The sequence below is a fragment of the Mycteria americana genome, assembly GCF_035582795.1.
Source record: "Mycteria americana isolate JAX WOST 10 ecotype Jacksonville Zoo and Gardens chromosome W unlocalized genomic scaffold, USCA_MyAme_1.0 Scaffold_32, whole genome shotgun sequence".
Classification (NCBI taxonomy): domain Eukaryota; kingdom Metazoa; phylum Chordata; class Aves; order Ciconiiformes; family Ciconiidae; genus Mycteria; species Mycteria americana.
This window is the reverse complement of record NW_027445438.1, coordinates 33,918-57,726: the sequence shown is the minus strand read 5'-3', so window position 1 is coordinate 57,726 and position 23,809 is coordinate 33,918. Positions and strand designations below refer to the sequence as shown.

Below are 23,809 nucleotides of genomic sequence, written 5' to 3'. Positions count from 1 at the left end.
TCAAGACTTTTCCACTAGGGTTTGACTGAGAAATGAGTAAAGAAATACCACATAACAGATATGCACATCAAAAATACAGTAAAAAATATATTTTCCTCATCACAAGTTTTACTGACTCTACACCATCACTATATACAGTGTAAACATACATGCCCTTGTTATTTCCTGTCATTGTGCCAGCAACTCAATGACACCTTTGTCAAAAGCAATAAAGATCAATAAAAAGTTGTATTATTTTGAATCGAACATTCAAGCCCTCTTAAACTTAATATTGAAGAGAGAAAGAGTCAGTGAATGGAACAACTGTAGGTGTTCTGCCTCCCTTTACTGCCTGTCAAGTTTTTTTCTTAAGTAGTTCACAAATAATTAATCACCTAAAAATAAGTCTCTCATGATAAATTACAGGTTTTATTGAAAAGAATTAATAACTAACACTAACACTAAAGGATTGATTTTACAAACCCAAATACCTGAAATAAAGTAATTCCTGTTGAAGCATATTCTTTACACAAGTTTATCAATTCCAGGAAGTTGTACTTCTTGTACTTTTACCATTATTTGAGATGAATGACTGGGGTAATTCAGGTGACTCAGAATTATACCTGATGAATCATAAGAAACATCAGGGCTCAGAAAATTTTGCTTTCTGCATACTGTCATAGTTGATTGGCCACATGTATAAGCTATTAACACATCAATGAAGCCTGAACACTTAGTCAGGCAGAATACTCATTGAAATAAATAAGATTCTACTTAGAAAATGGACTTCATTTGGCCAAATAAATTCACCATCCTGGAATACAGTATTTCTCTATTGTGGCTTTTTCAAATTTCTTCCAGAGGGTAGTGAAATAAGAATTCTATGGGGAGTCATACCTACTTACCATCTTCAAAATTTAAACATAACTATCAGGTTACTTAGGTTTAAAAAAAAATTAAAAATTGAACCATAAAATTTCTAACTGAAATAAAGAGTTTTTATTAGATAATGTAGACACCACCTGAAATATCTAACTGGTTTTGCCAATATAAAGCATATACTGGTTAACCCATTTTAATGGGGGAGGGAGGGAGGGAGGGAACAAAAGAACCTTTGCCACAAAAAAAAAAATCCACCCCAAAGAGCAGTTTTAAAAACATTATCAATAATCAGAGGTTCATACCTGAGGTTCATATAAATCAACCTCTGGACAGTTTTGTTTTGCAGAAGGTCATGAAGTCCATTTCTGCAGTTCATCAAATGTCATACACATATTAAATGCATTACAATAAATATCATGGAAAAACCATAAGGACAGTCAAGCAGTGGAGCAGGCATCCAGAGAGGTTGTGCAGTCTCCATTCTTGGAGGTTTTCAAGACCAGACTGAATAAAGCCCTGAGCAACCTGGTCTAACATCATAGCTGACCCTGCTTTGAGAAGGAAGTTGGACTAGAGACCTCTTGAGGCTCCTTCCAACCTGAATTATCCTATGATCTTGAGGTCTCTGGATTGTTTTTTCTTTTAAAGAATACTTCTCCCTTGCTAAGTTTGTGGTTAATAATTCAAACTTCCTTTTCAACGTCTTGTTTTAGATTTGAGGGTGGTTTTTCTTAAATGACAACTGTCTCCAAAATGAATTCATATGCCTCCTCTACATTTTGAATCATATGAAGCCATAATACACTGAAATATTTCATCTAAATCACTCCTGTAAACCTAAATTTAAAAGCAATACTCAAAAAAGATTTGCATATGCTTGCAAAAGCTACCAACTCAACATCTTCCACATTTAAAAAATGCAACTATTTCTGGTACGTAAGCAAAATATTAAATTGTGGCTCATCATAAAAATATTCTGCCATTCTCTCCCAATCAATCATGTCCTACATTAGAAATGTTCATAAAAATTAAACATTCCTCCATTCTTACAATACAAAGCATTCTAAAATCTGAATGGTTAAAATCATTTTAAGGAAAACATTTTTAGAATTACAATACTGTTTGTTGTGGTGAAATTTAGGAGGTGCCACCACTAAAGCAAACTTTTTCTTAGCTAAAAAGAAATGTTCACTTCAAGTTACACTGTAACATCAGTTTCACTCTTGGTAACACATGCATCCCCGTGTCTCCATCCTCCTACAGAGTTGGAGACAACAGACTGAATCCAACTGCCTTCAGTTCCTTTGTGAATATGATATGGTAAGAAAAGGACTCTGTGTCAAAGGGACAAAGAAAGCTAGCAAGAGAGGAGAAGGCTAGCAGTGAATTCTTCAAGGAAACTGTAAAGACTGCATTCTTTAAGATGGGGAAAATAAGCAATGATGTCACAGCCTATTTAAAGTTGTCATGGGGATTTCTGCAAAAAACTACTGAATTTCTGAAGAACTATACCCAAGTTCCTAAAATTAAACAGGTGTACTGGGGCTGGCTGGGATGGAGTTAATTTTCTTCATAGCATCCCGCATGGTGCTGTGCTTTGGATCTGTGACTAAAACAGCGTTGATAACACACCAGTGTTTTGGCTACTGCTGAGCAGTGCTTATACAGCATCAAGGCTTTCTCTTTTTCCTACTCCACATAGATAGGTTGGTTATCAATTGCACTTTAGATGTAGCCCCTATGATGTAGCCCCTATGATTTAGACTGGATATTAGGAAATTTTACTTCACTGAAAGGGTTATCAAGCATTGGAACAGGCTGCCCAGGGAGGTGGTTGAGTTGCCATCCCTGGAAGCATTTAAAAGACGTTTGGATGAGGTGCTTAGAGACATGGTATAGTGGTGGTCTTGGTAGTGTTAGGTTTACAGTTGGACTCAATGATCTTAAAGGTCTTTTCCAACCTATACGATTCTGTGATTCTGTGATAAAGGAAGACCTATGGGGATGTCCCACTGAGACTCAGTGGCACCCACTAGTCAAAAAGGGTCCTGATCCACTCAGAGCCCATTTATTGTCAATGGGTGCTTGCTTTATAGGTGCAGCACCCAGGTATTATAAGAGGTAGTTTCTGCTATGCCCGTTCTGTTTTCTTCCCATCTGCCTGAAGATGCAGCTATAGTTACCACCAAACCCCCTTGTGTCCAGGTAGTTAAAAATCCCCCTAAGCCTGTGCAAAAGGGCCCCGACCCAAAACACCTTGAAGCATGGAAAGATTATTTGGCCCTGGGCATTCCTGAAAAGGCAATCCTCATTTTGGTAGCAAGGGGTGGCAAGGTGCACAAGTCTCATATCAGGAATGGGAGCATACTTTTTTTATGGGCCAGTTCTGTTCAATACTTTTATCAGTGATCTGGATGCAAGAGTTGAATGCATTATTAGCAAGTTTGCTGATGATACTAAACTGGGAGGTGCTGTTGACTCTCTCGAGGGACAAGAGGCCTTGCAGAGGGATCTAGATAGATTGGAGCATTGGGCAATCATCGATGGCATGAAATTTAACAAGAACAAATGCTGGATTCTGCACTTGGGATGGAGTAATGCTGGACACAAGTATAGATTGGGAGAGGAGTGGCTGGAAAGCAGCTCTGCAGAAAGGGATCTGGGGGTGCTGGTTGACAGCAGGCCCAATATGAGTCAGCAGTGTGCCCTGGCAGCCAAGAGGGCAAATCGCATCCTGGGGTGCATTAAACACAGCATAACCGGTCAGTCAAGAGAGGTGATTATCCCACTGTATTCAGCATTGGTGCGGCCTCACCTTGAGTACTGTGTGCAGTTCTGGGCCCCACAATTTAAGAAGGATGTTAAGGTCCTTGAATGCATCCAGAGGAGGGCAACAAGGCTGGTGAAAGGGCTGGAAGGCATGTCCTATGAGGAGCAGCTAAGGACTCTGGGTTTGTCTAGTTTGGAGAAAAGGAGGCTGAGGGGCGACCTCATTGCTCTCTACAGCTTCCTGAGGAGGGGAAGTGGAGAGGGAGGTGCTGATCTCTTCTCCCTGGTATCCAGTGACAGGACGCGTGGGAATGGCTCAAAGCTGCGTGAGGGGAGGTTCAGACTGGACATTAGGAAGCATTTCTTTACCGAGAGGGTGGTCAAACACTGGAACAGGCAGTTAGCCGTTTTTTTAAACAGTGTTTTGTAAATGGGATGTGGACTTGTGCAATCTTCATCATGAGATTTTTTTTATACATGATGTGTTTGTAGGGTTGATTTTTTTTTAAATGAGCTAACATTGTCTTAGCTTTGCTTGTAGCCTAGACAGGATGCATTTTGTTCTTTTCTTACAGATTGCCTCCTTTGACATCCTGCTACTCCGAAGAAGAAATCCCAATTTTCTATGACTCTTGGTTCACTAAATTTTCAGGACAAATGGGAAAATCTGGCTCATGGAATCCACTATTTTAATATTGCCAGATCCATGATCTATCCCGTGGATCATCAACAATGGGCCTGGCAAGGAACGAAAGGATGGCAATCGGTTGACATTGAAGCTTGCATCCCTGAGCCAGGTCTGGAGATCGTGTGTGAAGGAAATTCCTTTAGAACCCTTCATATATGCCTTAATTCCCCTTTCTGTCATTTCTCAATAGACCCCAGTGAACTGAGATCATACTCGTCTATGTCTGGAACAGCTGTGTATCTTTATGATCTTCATGTCCTTCTGTATATATTGACTACATATAAGCATACTTTATGTTAGTTAATCTATGTACCTGTTATTTTACAACCCTATCTGGATGTGATTTTAACTATACTGCCCCAATTATCATTTATCAAGTACTGTCAACTAACTATACCCTCTACCACCACATCACCCCTACCCCTATTGATATGAATTTGTCTCTGATTGAATGGGTTTTGCAACATGAAGACTTATATCAACTGTTGAAACAGGCAAAGGAGCAGGCACAACAAATTTTAATAGCTGTCCACCATGATATCACAGAGATAAAACAAATCCTGGAATGTGTTCAAAAAATAGTCAAATATAATTGGTGGGAATCCCTTCTAGGATGATCTGCCACAGCTATGGGGATGTCCCACTTCATTCCCCTAGTTGTTATCCTTATTTTGAGCGGTTTCTTACTTGTTCTAGTCATCATATTATATATTCATACTTGGCTTCTGGCTCGCGTTATTCTGATGGTTTCTCAACGCACCACCTTATTGACTGCCTTGATTCTAACCCTTCATCACTCCATGACCAAACTCCCCTCCGCACCTGACACCCTTGGGGAGGTGGGAGGCATTGACATCGGTCTTGGCCTTATGCCGCCATGACAAGATGACCACCCTTTCCCCCACTGAGTTGCATAAGCAAGGGTGGAAATAGGGGGCTAGTATTGCCTTATATGGTATTTCTGGGTCCCGTGCACACCAAGGATGGAACTGGCATAGAGGGGGAAGCAGACATGGGATGTGATGATTGGTTAACAAGTCCAGATAGTGCTTCCATGACTTAACAATAAAAAAGGACAGTCTGATCAGGCGAGTATCGTCTCAGCATGTTCATCATGATCTACTGAGAAATGACAGACTCTGCTATGGGAATTAAGGCACATATCAAAGGTTCTAAAGGAATTTCCTTCACACCTGAACCCCAGACCTGACTCAGCTGTGGAAATACAGTATGTTAAAGTTAATCTAATGATGAGTAGCAAACACGAACTAAAAGCTTTACATTTTGTTTGCTTGTTTAAGAATGCAGACTTTCCATATTAGCCAAAGAAATCTTACCCCAGCAGAATTTTAGCATGAACCTCTTTGTTAGTCCTTGAAATTTCTCTCAGAGAGGTAATTTCTGCATCAAACCAGAATCCTCTTTCTTCTGGAGCCTCAACATTGTAGTTAACCATCACCACATCACCCACGTTTAGTTCACTCCACTTCAGAATGGTTCTTGCTCGTGGTCGAAGATTTTTGGTGTCCATTTCTACTATGCCATTCTCTGGATACCTTGAAAGGCAAAACCGAACAGAAGTGACAATTAGTACTCCCAAAGTAGTAAGAAGTAAGTTAAAGACAACGTTTTTCAGAAGCACAATTTTCAAAATAACTTTTGGGAGTGTTAATGCTTAACTCTGTTTAAAAATTTGATCTAGTATGTTTTTTCTAAATTATTTATTAATCTAAATGCAGACTAGTGACTTGACTAATCTCATAGCAGAAAAAGCATCCAGCAATCCAAAGAAAAAAAAAAATCCATGAGCATTTGATGATTTCTTTTTATAAGTTCAAGTTCAAGTTTCCACATACGCACAGATCAAATTTGTTCTCATTAAAGTCAAAGGACCTAATTAAGTCAACAGTGAAAAAGTAACAAAGATTAAAACTCTAATCTTCAAAACGGCTCAATTCTAGTTTAACTTGGCTTTCATACATTAGTTACATTTCCACCAATTTCAGTAAAAACATAGCTAAGACAATGTTAGCTCATTTAAAAAAAAATCAACCCTACAAACACATCATGTATAAAAAAAATCTCATGATGAAGATTGCACAAGTCCACATCCCATTTACAAAACACTGTTTAAAAAAACGGCTAACTGCCTGTTCCAGTGTTTGACCACCCTCTCGGTAAAGAAATGCTTCCTAATGTCCAGTCTGAACCTCCCCTCACGCAGCTTTGAGCCATTCCCACGCGTCCTGTCACTGGATACCAGGGAGAAGAGATCAGCACCTCCCTCTCCACTTCCCCTCCTCAGGAAGCTGTAGAGAGCAATGAGGTCGCCCCTCAGCCTCCTTTTCTCCAAACTAGACAAACCCAGAGTCCTTAGCTGCTCCTCATAGGACATGCCTTCCAGCCCTTTCACCAGCCTTGTTGCCCTCCTCTGGATGCATTCAAGGACCTTAACATCCTTCTTAAATTGTGGGGCCCAGAACTGCACACAGTACTCAAGGTGAGGCCGCACCAATGCTGAATACAGTGGGATAATCACCTCTCTTGACTGACCGGTTATGCTGTGTTTAATGCACCCCAGGATGCGATTTGCCCTCTTGGCTGCCAGGGCACACTGCTGACTCATATTGGGCCTGCTGTCAACCAGCACCCCCAGATCCCTTTCTGCAGAGCTGCTCTCCAGCCACTCCTCTCCCAATCTATACTTGTGTCCAGCATTACTCCATCCCAAGTGCAGAATCCAGCATTTGTTCTTGTTAAATTTCATGCCATTGATGATTGCCCAATGCTCCAATCTATCTAGATCCCTCTGCAAGGCCTCTTGTCCCTCGAGAGAGTCAACAGCACCTCCCAGTTTAGTATCATCAGCAAACTTGCTAATAATGCATTCAACTCTTGCATCCAGATCACTGATAAAAGTATTGAACAGAACTGGCCCTAGAATTGAACAGAACTGGCCCTAGAATTGAACCTTGAGGAACACCACTGGTGACTGGTCGCCAGCCAGATGTAGCCCCATTCACTACAACCCTTTGAGGCCTGCCGTTCAGCCAGTTCTTCACCCAGTGCACCATGAACCTGCTCATCCCACAGTTGGACAACTTGTCCAGAAGGATGCTGTGAGGGACAGTATCAAAAGCCTCACTAACATCCAGAAAAACTACATCCACCGCCTTCCCTTTATCCACTAGGCGGGTGACCTTGTCATAGAAGGATATCAAATTAGTTAAACAGGACTTTCCCTTTGTGAACCCATGTTGACTGTGCCTGATGACTGCATTGTTCTTTAAATGCCTTTCAGTAGCACCCAGTATGATCTTCTCCATAATTTTTTCTAGGTACTGAGGTTAGACTAACAGGTCTGTAGTTTCCTGGGTCTTCCCTCACGCCCTTCTTGTAAATTGGAATAACATTGGCTAGCTTCCAGTCAGCGGGGACCTCCCCAGACTCCCAAGACCTTTGGTAGATGATCGAGAGGGGTCCTGCCGTAACATCCTCTAGCTCCTTCAGTGCTCTGGGATGAATCCCATCAGGCCCCATGGACTTGTGAACATTCAGCTGATACAGCTGGTCCCTTACAATTTCAGTGTCCACAAATGGAAAGTCACTGTTCCCATACTCGTGGTCCTCCGACTCAGGGGACCAGGCAGCCCGAGGTCTATCAGTATTATTAAAGACTGAGGCAAAAAAAAGCATTGAATGCCTCTGCTTTTTCTTCGTCCCTATTAGTCAAGTGACCATCTTCAACAAGTATTGGTTCAATGTTTTCTTTAGAACTCCTCTTGCTATTAACATACTTAAATAAAGCCCTTCTTGTTGTCTGACACAACACTGGCCAGTTTCAGCTCTAATTGAGCTTTGGCCTTTCGTGTCTTCTCCCTGCATATACGAACCACAGCTCTGTAATCTTCCTGTGAAGCCTGACCTTGCTTCCAGAGATCATACAATTTCTTTTTCCTCTTGAGCTCCTTGAGGAGTTCCCTGTTCAGCCAAGCTGGTCTTCTGCCCCGCTTGCTTGACTTTTGACACAATGGGATTGCCTGCTTCTGTGCTTCTAAAAGGTGCTTCTTAAAGACTGACCAGCACTCGTGGACTCCTAAGCCCTCAAAAGCAGATTCCCAGGGTACTCTGCTAAGTAGCTCCCTGAATAGCTTGAAGTTTTCGCTCTTGAAACCCAGGGTAGCAACTCTGATGACCTTTCTTCTCATTACACTGAAAATTTTCAACTCAACCATTTCATGATCACTGTGGCCAAGACAGCCACTTACCATCACATCTCCCACGAGTCCTTCTCTATTCACAAACAACAAGCCTAGGAGGGCATCTTTCCTAGTTGGCTCACAGAGTACTTGTGACAAGAAGTTATCTCCCACAAACTTCAAGAATTTCCAAGACCTGCTCATCACAGCAGTATGGTATTCCCAGTTGATGTCTGGGAAGTTGGAATCTCCCATAAGGACAAGGGCTACCGATCCAGAGATTTCTCCTAATTGCCTATAGAATAACTCATCAGTGCTATCATCCTGGCTGGGTGATCAGTAGTAGACACCCACTACAACATCTCCTTTGTTTTCCATCCGCCTAATCCTCACCCAGAGGCTCTCCACCACATCACCGCTAACTGTTAGGGCTGTACAATCAAACCTCTCCCTTACATATAGTGCGACACCTCCACCTCGCCTGCCTTGCCTATCCCTCCTGAACAGCCTGTAGCCCTCCATCCCAGCACTCCAATCATGGGACTCATTCCACCAAGTCTCAATAATACCAATGATATCGTAGCTCTGGGAGCTGACCAATGCTTCCAGGTCATCCTGTTTGTTTCTCATACTGCGTGCGTTGGTGTACAAGCATTTCAGATGTGCTCCTGAGCCCTCCATTCTCCCTGGAGCAGTGTAAATATTCCCACTAGCATTGCCACCCTCAGGCAATGTCATGCCAACCCTTGGCTTACCTTCAGCTCTCCTGTTGGTATCCCCTTCCCCCATCGATTCTAGTTAAGTTCATTTCTGATGCTGCACAGTAAAAAGAGGCTTCCACCATAAAAATAGTACTAGCTTTTAAAACTAGATGTTTTAATCAGGTCACAGCACAGGTTTAAAAGATGAAAAGAAAGCACCTACTACCTGGAGACAACTGCTATTAAAAACACTGTTTCTTTTAAAGAAATATTAATATGAATGATAAATCTTAAATTAATTCCCCATCATTTATTTATTTCTGGGAATTTTAACAAGCACACACATGCTTTATAGTATTTAAGTCCTATAACAAATAGCATAGTTTGTTAGACCATAATGGCAAAACTCTAATCTTATTAAGGAAAGTATGACTCAGTGACTGTAGTATGACAGTCATGTAGTATATCACTCAAGATAATTCAAAGGTCTTCAGAAAAATAGCTTACTTCATTGTTGCATTAAGAAATTTCTGCTGCTGATAGCAGCTTAAATGTGAGGGCTCTGACAAAGTCATATGTCTACTCTTCAACAGTTGATTCAAGGTCCACTGACATGAACTGAAACATTCTCTTTTAACTAAATGGGTTTTGGCTTTAGATATCTTCTATTAAATCTTACACCCTGGTTTGTTACTGCATAGATGAGTTAGGGAAAAAACTGAGAACTAATACTGTCTCTCTAGTATTGTTTGCCTTCTACTGGACAGCTACACAGAATTTGGCTAGAATTTGTTGAAACATTATTCAAGTTTATTTGGGGGGGTGGGAACCCCACCACACCACACCAGGAACCACAATAGTTTAAATGTGTCTGTATCTTTATTTAAAACAATGGCCCAATAATAAACACATCTATCCTTAATAACAAAGCTAAAGCAAAAAAGTGGTTTTCCCCACCATTTACTGCTCCTTTCTAATTTATCAAACTGTAGGATATGAATAATAACATCGTAAGAGAGGTATTTGCAATAGAGCTGCTATTCAAATTACAGTCTCATGGGAGATAACTCTTCATGTTTTGTAAAACTTTTTTTTTACTTGTTTTTTGTGTTTTTGTCTTGCAGTTTTCCTTCAAAAGAACAACTATTCTACAGCTATGTGATAATCAAAATAATTACTGTAAATTAAAATATGCACAGAAGCAATAAAATGGATTCATCTACAGGTAATAAAAATGATGCATAAAGCAACTGTAAGATTATTTCTTTTTTATTACAGAGCCTGGATAATGACATAGCATTATAGTTCAACAGACTTCCAAAAACTAAAACAGATGAGTTTAATATACTGATTGGACTTAGCCCCTATCTTGCAATAAAACTTTTTGCAGAATTATTTGAAGAATCATGGAAAAAGAGAAAGTAGCATATAGTGGTGGGAGAACCTGTTTACTTTAACTCCAAAATTGAAACAGGACTTAAACTTCAGAATACTAAAGATGTTACATAAAAACAAAGTAGAAATATAGTTTATGCACACAGTAGAAATATCTACTGAAAAATAACTATAAACAGTATATATAAGTGTGGCTAGAAAGATAACCAATATACATTGAGAAGATTCTGATGTCATTATCAAGCAAATGATTTAAACAAGTGTGATTTATAGCATTTCTGGTACATAAGAGTTACTCAACACTAAGAGTTGTGTTGTCCCAGATTCAGTTCTGTGCCATCTTTCTTATCCCAGTAAGAACTCTGAAAAGAATCTTTCGCGATGTATTACTGATGCACTTCTAGCATTTTTATCCTTAACAGCTATTCCATCTCTGTTCTGAGACGCATCCAACGAAAAGAATCTAAAGAAAGAAGATTGTTGGGCAGCATGAATAGAATAAGATCATGTATCAAAACCAGGCACCCAAAATATCCCATTTTACAGACAGAAGAGAAAATAGCTGCTCTCCAGAAAAGAAAAAAGAAGGTAGTTATCATTGAGTTTCTTCTGTTACTGCCTGCTCAGAGACTTAAGTTGAGAAACGTTCCTTTGGAGGAACGGATAGCTTAAAAATGGGTGAAACTTTCCCTCTCAGAATCCAGATTTCCGGTTCCATGTGTAAAATGTTGTAAAGAAGATTTGACTTTATGTTTTCACAAGATGCTTGATGCTTCAAGAGGCCTTTTACATACCTCTCTAATGGATGCTGCTTCCAAGTGCATATCTGAAGGTCTATTGTGAGGACAGAATTTCTTCTGAAATGAATTATTTTTCAGATGGCCACAGATAAAAATTCCTAGAAATCATGCAAATTCTAGAATGGAACATCCAACTGCCAAACAATCAGGCTTTTGAAAGTGAATTTTTTTTTTTACAACTCATCAGCTCTGAACTACATGTCTTCCAGGAGTTTATTAAGAAAATTAACAAAAACAAAGCACACTTGGGAGCTCTTCTCTTCACTCATTTGTGCCTGACTTCTGAACTTCCAGACCACAGGAGAACTGTAAAGGAACAATATTCATCCTTATTACTCCATGCTTTTCTCTGGATGCCAAGTTAGTCCTGAAGTCATTATATGAGAAGTTACAGTCATTTTTTACCTTCCTCTCTTCCAGCACAGACATGCATCTGATCTCAGATAGTATCATCAATTTAAGAAAAAAGTTCCCGATTTACAAAAAAAGGAAAAATTCAAAGTGACATGGTTTGAGGAAAGTTTAATTGTAATATTTTCTTTAGAAAAAAACCCACATGTAACCTTTTAACCATTCACCTCATGAAATTAAAAAGCCAGTCTACTTTTGAATAATCAAGACATTCATCTGGTTTTAGTCTAAATCAATACCTCTATTATCTAGAAGCTGGATCAAGGATAAAAAACAAAGATGTTCTTATGTACTGCAAAAACTACACTGTTTACATGACTTCATCTCTCTATTTATTCCACAACTTTTAGTAATGGGGTGCTCTAACTTTATAGATATGATGGCAAAAGTGTGTCGACTGAATATATCTTCCGCCTCTAGGTCTCACAATTTCTGCCCGACATGCAAGAAGTCTCATTATTAAAAGACTACCAGGTGCAGAGGCTTTTACAGTTGTTACCACACCTTAAGCCTGGTCTAAGGAATCCTTTCAATAGGCTAAGGCACACCAACATTTATATTCAATGGGACACAGGAGAGAAGCAGCTAGCATTCATATTTGTCAATACCCATCATCACAGATTGAACATCCAGATACTTTTTTATAACTGGAAGACCATTTGTCACAAGCCTTTGAGATTGAGTCTAACTCACACTTTTGGAATCATGTCTAAGTACATAAGCACTATAATGCTCTTCCTCATTACATCATGTAAGGAATAAATTGTACTTTTATAGTAAACTTCTGACCTGAGATATATCTAATACTGTAATTCCACAAAAAAATAGTATATTTTCCATCTTATGACCTCTACCATCTAGACTATTTTTCTCCTTCCCTTTCACTTGTCCTAAATAACAAACCAAAATAAGCATAGAGAAAAAAGATTCAATTTAGGTAGTGCTACTTGCTCCATGTCAAATTTCATCCTATATTTAAACATGTTACTTATATGAATCACCACAATGTTAAATTAAAACCTAAACTCTCAAATATACAAGAAAAGTATGTAACTAAGGTAGCAGGAAATGGGAATATGCAGGGCTATGTAAATCAAGCTAATAAAAGAGAAAAAACCATACTCTTAAAAAGGCTAAAGAATTAATAAAATACTGTAAAATTTTCAGTTTTCTCACTTTCACTAAAGAATCCATGTCAGTAAAACCCAAATAAAAAAATATTGCTAGATACAAGTATGGTTAGTAAAAGTTTTCTTATTTATTGACTTTCTTTTAAAATCCTATGGTGATCCTCAAGAGACAACAGAAGTTACATGCAGTAATTGCTCAGCATCAAGGCCTTCTGTTTCTCACTGTGCCCCCACAGCAAGTAGGCTGGGTGTGTGCAAGCAGTTGGGAGGAGACACTGCTGGGACAGCTGATCCCAACTGACCAAAGGGATATTCCATGCCATGTGACATTGTGCTCAGCAATAAAAGCTCAGGAAAAGAGGAGGAAGGGGGGGACGTTTGTGGTTACGACGTTTGTCTTCCCAAGCAACCGTTATGTGTGCTGAGGCCCTGCTTTCCAAGAAGTGGCTGGATATCTGCCTGCTGATGGGAACTGGTGAATGAATTCCTCTTTTTTGCTTGGCTTGCGCACGCAGCTTTTGCTTCACCTTTTAAACTGTATCTCGATGTACAAGTTTTCTCGCCTTCCTTCTACTTTCTCCCCGTCCTGTGGGAGAGGGGAGTGAGCGAGCGGCTGTGTGGGTACTTGGCTGCTGGCCAGGGTCAACCCACTGTGACAATACAGTCTGCGGAGTGACTCGCTGGGTAGCAGCTCTGCAGAAAAGGACCTGGGGGTCCTGGTAGACAGCAAGCTGAACGTGAGCCAGCAGTGTGCCCTGGCAGCAAAGGAGGCCAACAGCATCCTGAGCTGTATCAACAGGAGCATAGGCAATAGATCGAGGGAAGTGACTGTTTCCCTTTACTCAGCACTTGCTAGATCATATCCAGAATATTATGTCTGGTTTAGGTTCCTCAATGCAAGGAAGATGCTGACAAGCTGGTGTTAGCCCAGTGGAGGGCTGGCAAGATGGCCATCAAGATGTGCTCTGTTCAGTCAGGCGAAGGAAAAGCTTGGCGGGGGGATGGTGGTGGTGGCAGCTAATAGCAGCCTTTCAATACCTACAAGGAGGTTGGTAGGACCTCTTAGCATGATCTTCTCCCCCACCCCCAAGAAAAACACAATCATGCTCCAGTATAAATAAAGCTGATTAAGGTTCTCGACTACAGAGGTGCGAGATATATCATGTCGGACAACATTTGACTTGCTCTTGAATTGACCAGTGTCAATACTAATGGGAAAACTGGAAGAAAAAAAAAAAGGAGATCTAGAGCTGTTTCTTTCTAAGTGGAGAACTGTGGGATCTTTGGGGTTTGAAGACAGCTAGGAGAAATAGACCTGTACTAGGAAGCTTGGTCCAAAGAACTAGATCTATGACAGTGGAGGGCTTCATGTTGAGATCAAGGGTGAAAAGCTTTCCCATATCTCCTGAATAAACATCACTGAGTAGTCAGTTCCATATGTAAACAGAAAGAAAATGAATGTTTGATTTCTCCCCCCCCCCCCCCCTTTTTGTGTGTATGCGTTGTCAGACTGGACCTGCCACAACAGCTGGGTATCAAACGATCTTTGCCGTAACACGAAGTCTCAGAAACAAAGCGTAGGTCTACTCCATGTTCCCAACCCCATCTCAAAACATTACAACAGACTTGTCCTTCAACTGTAGCCTTCTTGGTGGACAGTTTTTCTAGACTGGATAATAAAACAAGCAGTGAAGGAGAACCAGTCTAGATACTGAGATGATCTCAGTGAGGATCTGAGCAGCTGTCAATCTGTGTCAGAGGCAAACCCCATAGTCTTCTCCATAACGTAAGAAAGACATTTTGATGGCTTTATGGGCGCCAGGCTTATGGTCTCCATCTGCAGGTTGCTTGTCAGAGACGTGCAGTTTCCCAAAGCAGAAAAAGCAACTGCTTCCATCTCTGGCAGGAATGTTCCTGTTGTGGGCAAGGAGCTTAAAGCCCTTCAGCCAGGGTGAAATCATCTGCTGTAGGAGACAGAATGAAGGAGAAATGAGCTACTTCAGTGAAGAACACAGTAAGAAAAGGCTTGGTAAGAAAAGGCTGTCAAGGTGGATTGGTGTCGCACAGCCTAGCCCCAAACCTAAGCATCCAGGAACAGCAACCATGCACAGAAGAAATAGTTCCTAATAGTAGAGTATGAACCTCAAAGAACAAGCACAAAGAGATGGCAAATAGGATAAGAACATCTGGAACTGAGAACTGAAGGACACACAGTACACACTACTGTATTTATCCATGTATTCTTCCTCCCTTGTGTTTGATACGTGTGCTCTACAGATACCAAAAAGACTAATGTCTGAAGCCAGTGTTATGAGTGCATGCACAACCACCCACCATATGAATGTGCACATTAACTACCACTCAAAGAACAAAGAAGTGGGATGTTGAAAGGTAAATACAAAGTGCCACAAATGATGCCTTGTGTTTTGTCATATGTAGGCCGTTAAATTTACTGAAGCCTCTGTTAGCTGATAAGTGCATAGATCTTGCTTGCTAGAAAGTTTTAAAATAACTTTTCTCCCCGAAAGCTCAAACTTTTAACATTTCAGGCCAATCAAGTAAATGACGATGACGTAAGCAAAATTAGATAAGACATAATGTTTTGTGGTGGGTTGACTCTGGCTGGATGCCAGATGCTCACCAATGCCGCTCTATCACTCTCCTGCTCAGCTGGACAGGGGAGAGAAAATATAACAAAAGGTGTCGAGATAAGGACAGGGAGATCACTCAGCAATTACCATCACGGGCAAAACAGACTTTACTTGGGGAAATTAGTTTAATTTATTACCAATCAAATCAGAGTAGGATAATGAGAAATAAGAACTAAATCTTAAAACACCTTCCCCCCACCCCTCCCTTCTTCCCAGGCTCAACTTTACTCCCAGCTTCTCTACCTCCTCCCCCTGAGTGGCGCGGGGGGACAGGAAGTGGGTGTTGCGGTCCGTTCATCACACGTTATTTCTGCTGCTCCTTCCTCCTCAGGGGAAGGACTCCTCACACTCTTCCCCTGCTCCAGTGTGGGGTTCCTCCCATGGGAGACAGTTCTCCACGAACTTCTCCAATGTGAGTCCTTCCCATGGGCTACAGTTCTTCAAGAACTGCTCCAGTGTGGGGTCCTTTCCACGGGGTGCAGTCCTTCAGGAATAGACTGCTCCAGTGTGGGTCCCCCATGGGGTCACAAGTCCTGCCAGCAAACCTGCTTCAGTGTGGGCTCCTCTCTCCACAGGGCCCACAGGTCCTGTCAGGAGCCTGCTCCAGCGTGGGATTCCCACGAGGTCACAGCCTCCTTCGGGCATCCACCTGCTCCGGCGTGGGGTCCTCCACAGCCTGCAGATGAATATCTGCTCCACCGTTAACCTCCATGGGCTGCAGGGGAACAACCTGCCTCACCATGGTCTTCACCATGAGCTGCAGGGGAATCTCTGCTGCGGCGCATGGAGCACCTCCTCCCCCCCCTCCTTCTTCACTGACCTTGGTGTCTGCACAGTTGTTTCTCTCACATCTTCTCACTTCTCTCTCCGGCTGCAATTGCTGTTGCCGTTGCGCAGTTTTTTCCTTTTTTCCCCCCTTCTTAAATATGTTATCACAGAAGTGCTACCACCGTCGCTGATTGGCTCAGCCTTGGCCAATTTAATGGACATGGGGGAAGCTTCCAGCAGCTTCTCACAGAAGCCACCCCTGTAGCCCCCCTGCTACCAAAACCTTGCCACGCAAACCCAATACACCCAATAAGATCGCCACTGGCTAAGAACACAAACTTGTGACAGATTGTGTTATATAGGAAGACTAAGGTGACTGTCTGCGTCTACTGGAAATGCTAGATCTTAAGGTACACATGAAGTAAAACTGATGTTTTGTAAGCATAGGTACACCTGTGCAAGTCAGATCAACTTGACTATACTTTCTACTTTACAGGTGGCTTCTCCCTCAAATCTCTAACTCACATAAAATGACACTATCTACAAAAGAGGAACATAATTTAACTCCAATAATTACAGACACACTCTCAAATTTTTGCCCTTTGCTCAATTAAATACTTCTGTGATGTTACACAATTAACCAATCTTAGAACCAGGTCTTTGAAAGCATTCCATGATGCATATCTCATTTTAGAGACAATTTTTTTTTTTTTTTAGAATAGTTCAGTTGAGAGGGACCTGCAACGATCATCTAGTCCAACTGTAATGATAGTTAGCTGCTTAGCTAACTGCTTAGTTAGCTGCTCTTAGTTAGCTGCTTCAGCAAATTAAGGCATCATTAAAAAACTAGGATCCAATTTATGTGAATGCATCAGTGCAAAAGCTGGTGAGGAGAAATCCCTGCAAATCCCACTGAGTTTACAGCACAAAGCCTCTACTCTAACACATCTGTTGTAGGTTCTGAAATTTGTTTGCACCACAGATTTAAATAAAAAATCCCTTTGTACCCTCACTCCAGCTCAGAACTGATTTTATGTTCCCAGTCACCAGATTCTCTACAAGAAACCTCTACATGAAATGCAGACCTGTCATCTCATGCATAAATATTACTTTTAAAACAAAATTTAAACAATTCAAGCACCAGAATTTGCTCCCATGAAACACTTGTTTAGTCTTCAATGGAAGGAACTGAATACGAACAGAGTAGTTTTTAAAGAAAATATTAACTTATATTTTACACAGAAAAACAAGTACAGAAAAATCCAATGCATAGTTTCCTTTCCTTAGAGACAGGGATTCTGAGTTTCATAAAGTCAAGATAAAGTTAATACTTCACAGGAACTTGTGAATAAAAGAAAAAAAGAAAAAAACCCTCATTACTCTCAGGATATTCGTTATATCAGACTGAAAGACATTATGGCTTTTTAATATTTCTTTCCTTGGTTGCAGTATTGAACTTGCTCTCTTTGATTCCAAGTTTCTTCAACAAAATTCTTTGTTTATACACACCAAATCATAACATACGATGTCCTCAAAATAATATCAGAAGCACTTACTCATCATACTTGATATGATAAATAGCTTCTTCATCAGTGCCCATGCAGTCTGAGTAAGATGTGGATGGTGTACTGTCCAAATAATTTGCATTCTCTCTAGAATGATCTTGACTTAAGTTTCCATTAGTCCTTTTGTAAGAATTGCCACTCTTTACTTGAGCTTTACCATTCTTATGTCCTTTTGTTGCTCGAGTAACATTTTCTATATGAGCTTCAAACCAGGCTCCAATGCTGACATCACGGGCATCCACCAATTCGTTTATCTAAAAGGAAAATTTGATAATGAATATTTATTTTCTATAATCCTGGTTAAGAACAGAAAGGAAAACTGGCTAAACTACTTAACTGTCAGTGAAAAAAAATTCTAAACTGCTGATTTCAACTGGTTAGGGCTTGGGTAAGTTAGAGCAATGTTCAGTCATTCAAGTGTTGTGCTTTAAGTATTTTATTCCTCTAATCTTAATAAGATCTGTTATGAACACAATTTGTAAAAAATATATTTTTAAAAGTTGAGGCTGATTTTTTTTTTTTTTTAACCTATGAATTACCTTAATCTCTCTTTCCACTGAACTTTTTCTTGCTTCATGGAACTGTTCCTTATGCCTAAAATAAGCGCGTATACTTAAAATATTAGCCCGCAACCAGATTTTAAGACTTCCCTGGACTTCCAAATTGGAATTATTACTTAACCCTGATTCTTTTTGACCTGCACTGCTGCTGAATCCTTCAATGTTTGAGAAAGGAGGGGGGAGGGAGATGGGCTCTCCAAGTCTAACAAGGCTGCTATCATAACCAATTGAGACTGGTGCTTCCATAAATCTTTCAGCTGTAAGAAACAGAAGTCTCTCATGACTCTTCTCCTTTCTGTGCTCACAATAGTGCTGGTAGTAAGTTATGAAACTACTCTTGTAGAGTGTGTTTCATTCATTCATTATCCTAACACATTTTCTCAAGCCTTCAACTAATTAAATACATATTACTTCAACAATACAAGGTTTTTCCTGTGATTCGAGTTAAACCACTGAGGTATACATCGCTTCAGTTACACAGGCATTCTTTTAAAAACTGTAGTGTATAAGCAGTTATTTTCTTTGAAATATGAACTGGATTAAAATAGTATCAACCCCCCCCCCCCCCCCCCCCAACTTAAGGAACACCTTTGTACACTGCACACCAAGTATAAGAAAACATTATTGCAATAGAACTGCTATGGAGTCATACAAAGTGAAGAAGATAAGGCAGATGGAAGAGGACTCCCAGATGAAAAATTTAAAGTAAATTCTAAAAATGCTCAGAATAGGTTCAATTACTGTAAAATCAAATTGGGGGGAACTACTTTTCACGCTCATTTCAGAAATAATATTTTAACAGGAATGTTTCACAGATGTATTTTTAGTTTTACTTTATTTGCAAAACATCCTTTTCTTCTAATTATTTCACATAAAGAAGGAAATTTACCTTCTAAAGACCGTCTAAATGTCCCTTTAAAAAAAACAAAATCAAACAAACAAAAAAAAACCCAGAAAAATTGAGCCCAAAAGATAACACATTAACATAGCAGCCAACCTCAGGGCATGAACAAACTTGTTTTACCACACTATGATGCATACAAGAGAATTGTGTGTTTCCAAAATGTTTAATAAGCAGGCTCTGTACTGATACATAGATAGAACAATTATAAAACTCATTTTTCTGGGATAAATTTATAAGGCTGAATTGCTTCAGGGGCTGTATTATGTGTTTACAGTTTTTTAAAATGAGGGCAGTTTAATTTGCCACAAATGTGTATGGTTTAATTTATAGCCTTAATCAAGCAGCAAGACAGTGACAGAGATGGATATTTATTCTTACTACACCCAAAGACCAGCATCTATAAACAAAACAACATGAATGATATTAATTATCAGTATTTAAACTGAAGCAATCATTAGGTAATTTGAAGTACAAATGAAGGCAGTTCCTAAACTAACAAATTTACCGAGAGATAGAGGGTGAAAGGTAAGAATATAATGCATAAAGTATATATCATATTGAGCCTATTTCTTCTTACTTTTCACACGCTTCCTTGAAAAAAACTATCAAAAAATTCAACCCTTTCCTTTTTTTTCCCCATGTAAAATCCCGGCATCCAATTTAAATTTTTATTCTCAACTCCCACAATATTAAAAGTATACCTTTTTAAAAGATAAACATATAATAAACAAATGAAAGCTCCACCTTGTTTTAAGTCAGTCTGTTGACCTATTTTAAACATAAGGAATGGGTATTTCTGTAAGGAACCTCAGGAAAACATCCCTATGTAACCTTAGGCATTTCAATTAGTTCTAGCTTAAAGTGATTCACAACTCCCTCCTCCTGAAAATGCAGTTGAGACACAGACATTATTGAGGTTCCCCCATCTGCAGCTACTTCCTGAGACTAGCTACAAAGATGACAAAGAAGCCATGTTATTCAAGCCAAAAAACATTAGAGCCAGAAAGAAGTAATTCTCCTGTGATTGTTCCTCCCAAATGCATCTTTCTACACTGTGATGCTCACACTTGGACAATAAACTTCCCAGCCTTGTAGAGAGTAAAGGCAAATAATTACGAGTATAAACTCTTGAGGACTATATCACAGTTATTTTATATACCATCCTATTTATACCTGATGAACTAAAGATGTAGACAATAGCAGAGGGGTTCAAAGAAAAACTAAGGCATTCAGAAGAAGAATGTTAATCAGTGGTATAACAACAAAGCCTTTTTAATCTGTAAGTCTGTTATGAATATAATTTGAATTGGTAAATCAACATGGACACTTTAAGCTTAAAGGCAGTCATTGATACGGAGAGCTTTAAACTAGACTTAGCAGGGGAAGGGGATGCGGTTTTGAGCAACAGAGAAGAGCCAGGGGCTGCTGATGTATTAGGAACCAAGAGGGAAACGCCTGTGAAATGCCTCAAAGGAATTAGGTCATGTTCCTCTAAAAAGGTGACAAGGTAGCTGAAGTGCCTCAATACCAATGCATGCAGCATGGCTAACAAGCAGGAGGAGCTGGAAGCCACCGTGCAGCTAGAAAGCTACGATCTGATCGTTACCACTGGAACATGGTGGGACGAATTGCACGACTGGAGCACTGCAATCGATGGGTATAACCTGTTCAGAAGGGACAGGCAAGGAAGGAGGGGCGGGGGGGTTGCCCTCTATGTAAAAGAATGGATTGACTGCACAGAGCTGTCTTTGAAAAACAGCGATGAAACTTGAAGAGCTTGAGAACTTGAGAACTTATGGGTTGAACTTGAGAGCTTATGGGTAAAAATTAGGAGCCAAGCCAACAAAGGAAACCTCGTGGCTGGTGTTTACTACAGGCCACCCGATCAAGGGGAGCCTGTTGACGAAGCGTTCTTACTTCAACTATGGGAAGCATCACGCTCGCAGGCTCTGATCCTGCTGGGGGACTTCAATTACCCTGACACCTGCTGGAAGAGCAGCACAGCAAGCTGTAAGTGGTCCAGGAGACTCTTGGAGTGCGTCGAGGACAATTTCTTAATCAAGGTCTCTCCAAGGGATGTGAAGAATAACAAGAAGGGCTTCTACAGGTACGTTGGCCAGAAAAGGAAGACAAAAGAAATTGTACCCCCCTGATAAACAGGACACGGGATCTGGTGACAGCTGACATGGAGAAGGCAGAGGTACTCAACAATTTTTTTGCCTCAGTTTTCAATGGTAATCTCTCTTCCCACATCTCTTGAGTCCCTGAATCTCAGGGCAGGCACTGGGGGAATGAAGTCCCACCCATCGTAGGAGAAGATCAGGTTCGAGACCACCTGAGGAACCTGAACGTACACAAGTCCATGGGACGTGACGAGATGCATCCCAGGGTCCTAAGGGAATTGGCTGATGTAATTGCCAAGCCACTCCCCATCATATTTGAAAAGTCCTGGCAGTCAGGCGAAGTCCCGAGTGACTGGAGAAAAGGGAAACATCACGCCCATTTTTAAAAAGGGTAAAAAGGAGGACCCTGGGAACTACCAACCAATCAGCCGCACCTCTGTGCCTGGTAAAAATGATGGAACAGATCCTCCTGGAAGTTATGATGAAGCATATGGAACACAGGGAGGTGATTAGGGACAGCCAACATGGCTTCACCAAGGGCAGATCGTGCCAGACTAATCTGGTGGCCTTCTACGATGGAGTGACTGCATCGGTGGACAAAGGAAGAGCTACGGATGTCATCTACCTGGACTTCTGTAAGGCCTTTGACACGGTCACCCACAACATCCTTGTCGCTAAATTGGAGAGATATGGGTTTGATGGATGGACTGTTAGATGGATAAGGAACTGGCTGGATGGCCACATCCAAAGAGTTACAGTCAACGGCTCAATGTCCAAGTGGAAACCAGTAACAAGTGGTGTCCCTCAAGGGTCCGTACTTTTATGATCGCTTCTCCATTTTGTTCTAATGGACAACGCAGCAAGTTTGCAAATAAATAAATAGGGTAAAACTAGAAAACCTCCCCATGGCTTCAAATTTCCAGTTGGCTTTATCTTTCTACAGGAAGCCATTTCTGGTTCAGGGGTAAACTTATTTGAGAATACACAAAATGTTGCTGGCATTGTGTCTGAGTATATGAACCCTCCTGAAATCTGCAACACTGGATATCCCAGTGCAGAGATACTTCAGTGATTCTATAGGAGTCAACTTGGACAGAGCCCAGTTAATAAGTTCTGCTTTGACACTGCCCCCGAGGTACTCCTACAAAATCAGATTATCCAATATGGGTAATTTCTCAAGCCTGTCAAGGCCCCTCTGGATGGCATCCCTTCCCTCTAGCGAATCAACTGCATCACTCAGCTTGGTGTCATCTGCAAACTTGCTGAGGGTGCACTCAATCCCACTGTCTATGTCGTTGATGAAGATATTAAATAGTATAGGTCCCAGTACAGACCCTTGAGGGACACCACTCGTTACTGTTTTCCACTTGGACATTGAGCCGTTGACTATAACTCTTTGGATGCAGCCATCCAGCCAGTTCCTTATCCATCTAAGCCAAGATCTGAAAGTAATAAGCAAGAGAGATTACATTTGGTGGTGGGTTCACCTTGGCTGGCTGCCAGACTCTCTCACTCCCCCTCCTCAACAGGATGGGGGGAGAAAATAAGATAGAAAAGCTCATGGGTCGAGATAAGGACAGGGAGATCACTTACCAATTACCGTCACGGCCAAAACAGACTCGGCTTGGGGAAAATTAATTTATTTTATTGCCAATTAAAATAGAGTAGGATGGTGAGAAACAAAGACAAAAACTAAAACACCTTCCTCCTACTCCCCCTTCTTCCCAGGCTCAACATTACTCTCTTCATTCCTGACTATTCTACCTCCTCCCACCCTGAGCAGCGCAGGGGGGGATGGGGAATATGGGGTTGTGGTCAGTTCTTTGTCTCTGCCGCTCCTTCCTCCTCACGCTTTTCCCCTGCTCCAGCGTGGGTCCTCTCCATGGGCCACAGTCCTTCAGGAAAAGACTGCTCCAGCATGGGTCCTCCACAGGCCACAGTTCCTGGCAGGAAAACCTGCTCCTGCATGGGCTCCTCTCCACAGGCCGCAGTTCCTGCCAGGAGCCTGCTCCAGCATGGGCTCTCCACAGGTTTGTGGCTATGGCATTTTTCTTCCCAAAAGCACCGTTACGTGTGCTGGGGCCCCATTTTCCAGGAAGTGGCAGGACATCTGCCTGCCAGTGGGAAGTAGTGAATAAATTCCTCTTTTTGCTTTGCTTGTGCATGTGGCTTTTGCTTTCCCTATTTAACTGTCATTATCTCGATCTAGAAATCTTCTCGCCTTCCTTCTATTTCTCTCCCTATCCCACAGGAGAGGGGAGTGAGCAAGAGGCTGGGTGGGTGT

General features: G+C 41.1%; 1 protein-coding gene across 1 annotated transcript in view; it reads right to left on the bottom strand.

The window, feature by feature from the left end:
* LOC142403043 (E3 ubiquitin-protein ligase UHRF2-like) overlaps window positions 1–23,809 on the bottom strand; it is a 112,270-nt gene that overhangs the window by 59,070 nt on the left and 29,391 nt on the right. The window contains exons 3-4 of the mRNA XM_075489154.1: window positions 17,930–18,192; window positions 5,656–5,874 (exon numbers count right to left, since the gene is read on the bottom strand). Of these exons, the coding sequence (XP_075345269.1) occupies window positions 5,656–5,874; window positions 17,930–18,192 (482 nt within the window). The remainder of the gene's footprint in view (window positions 1–5,655; window positions 5,875–17,929; window positions 18,193–23,809) is intronic.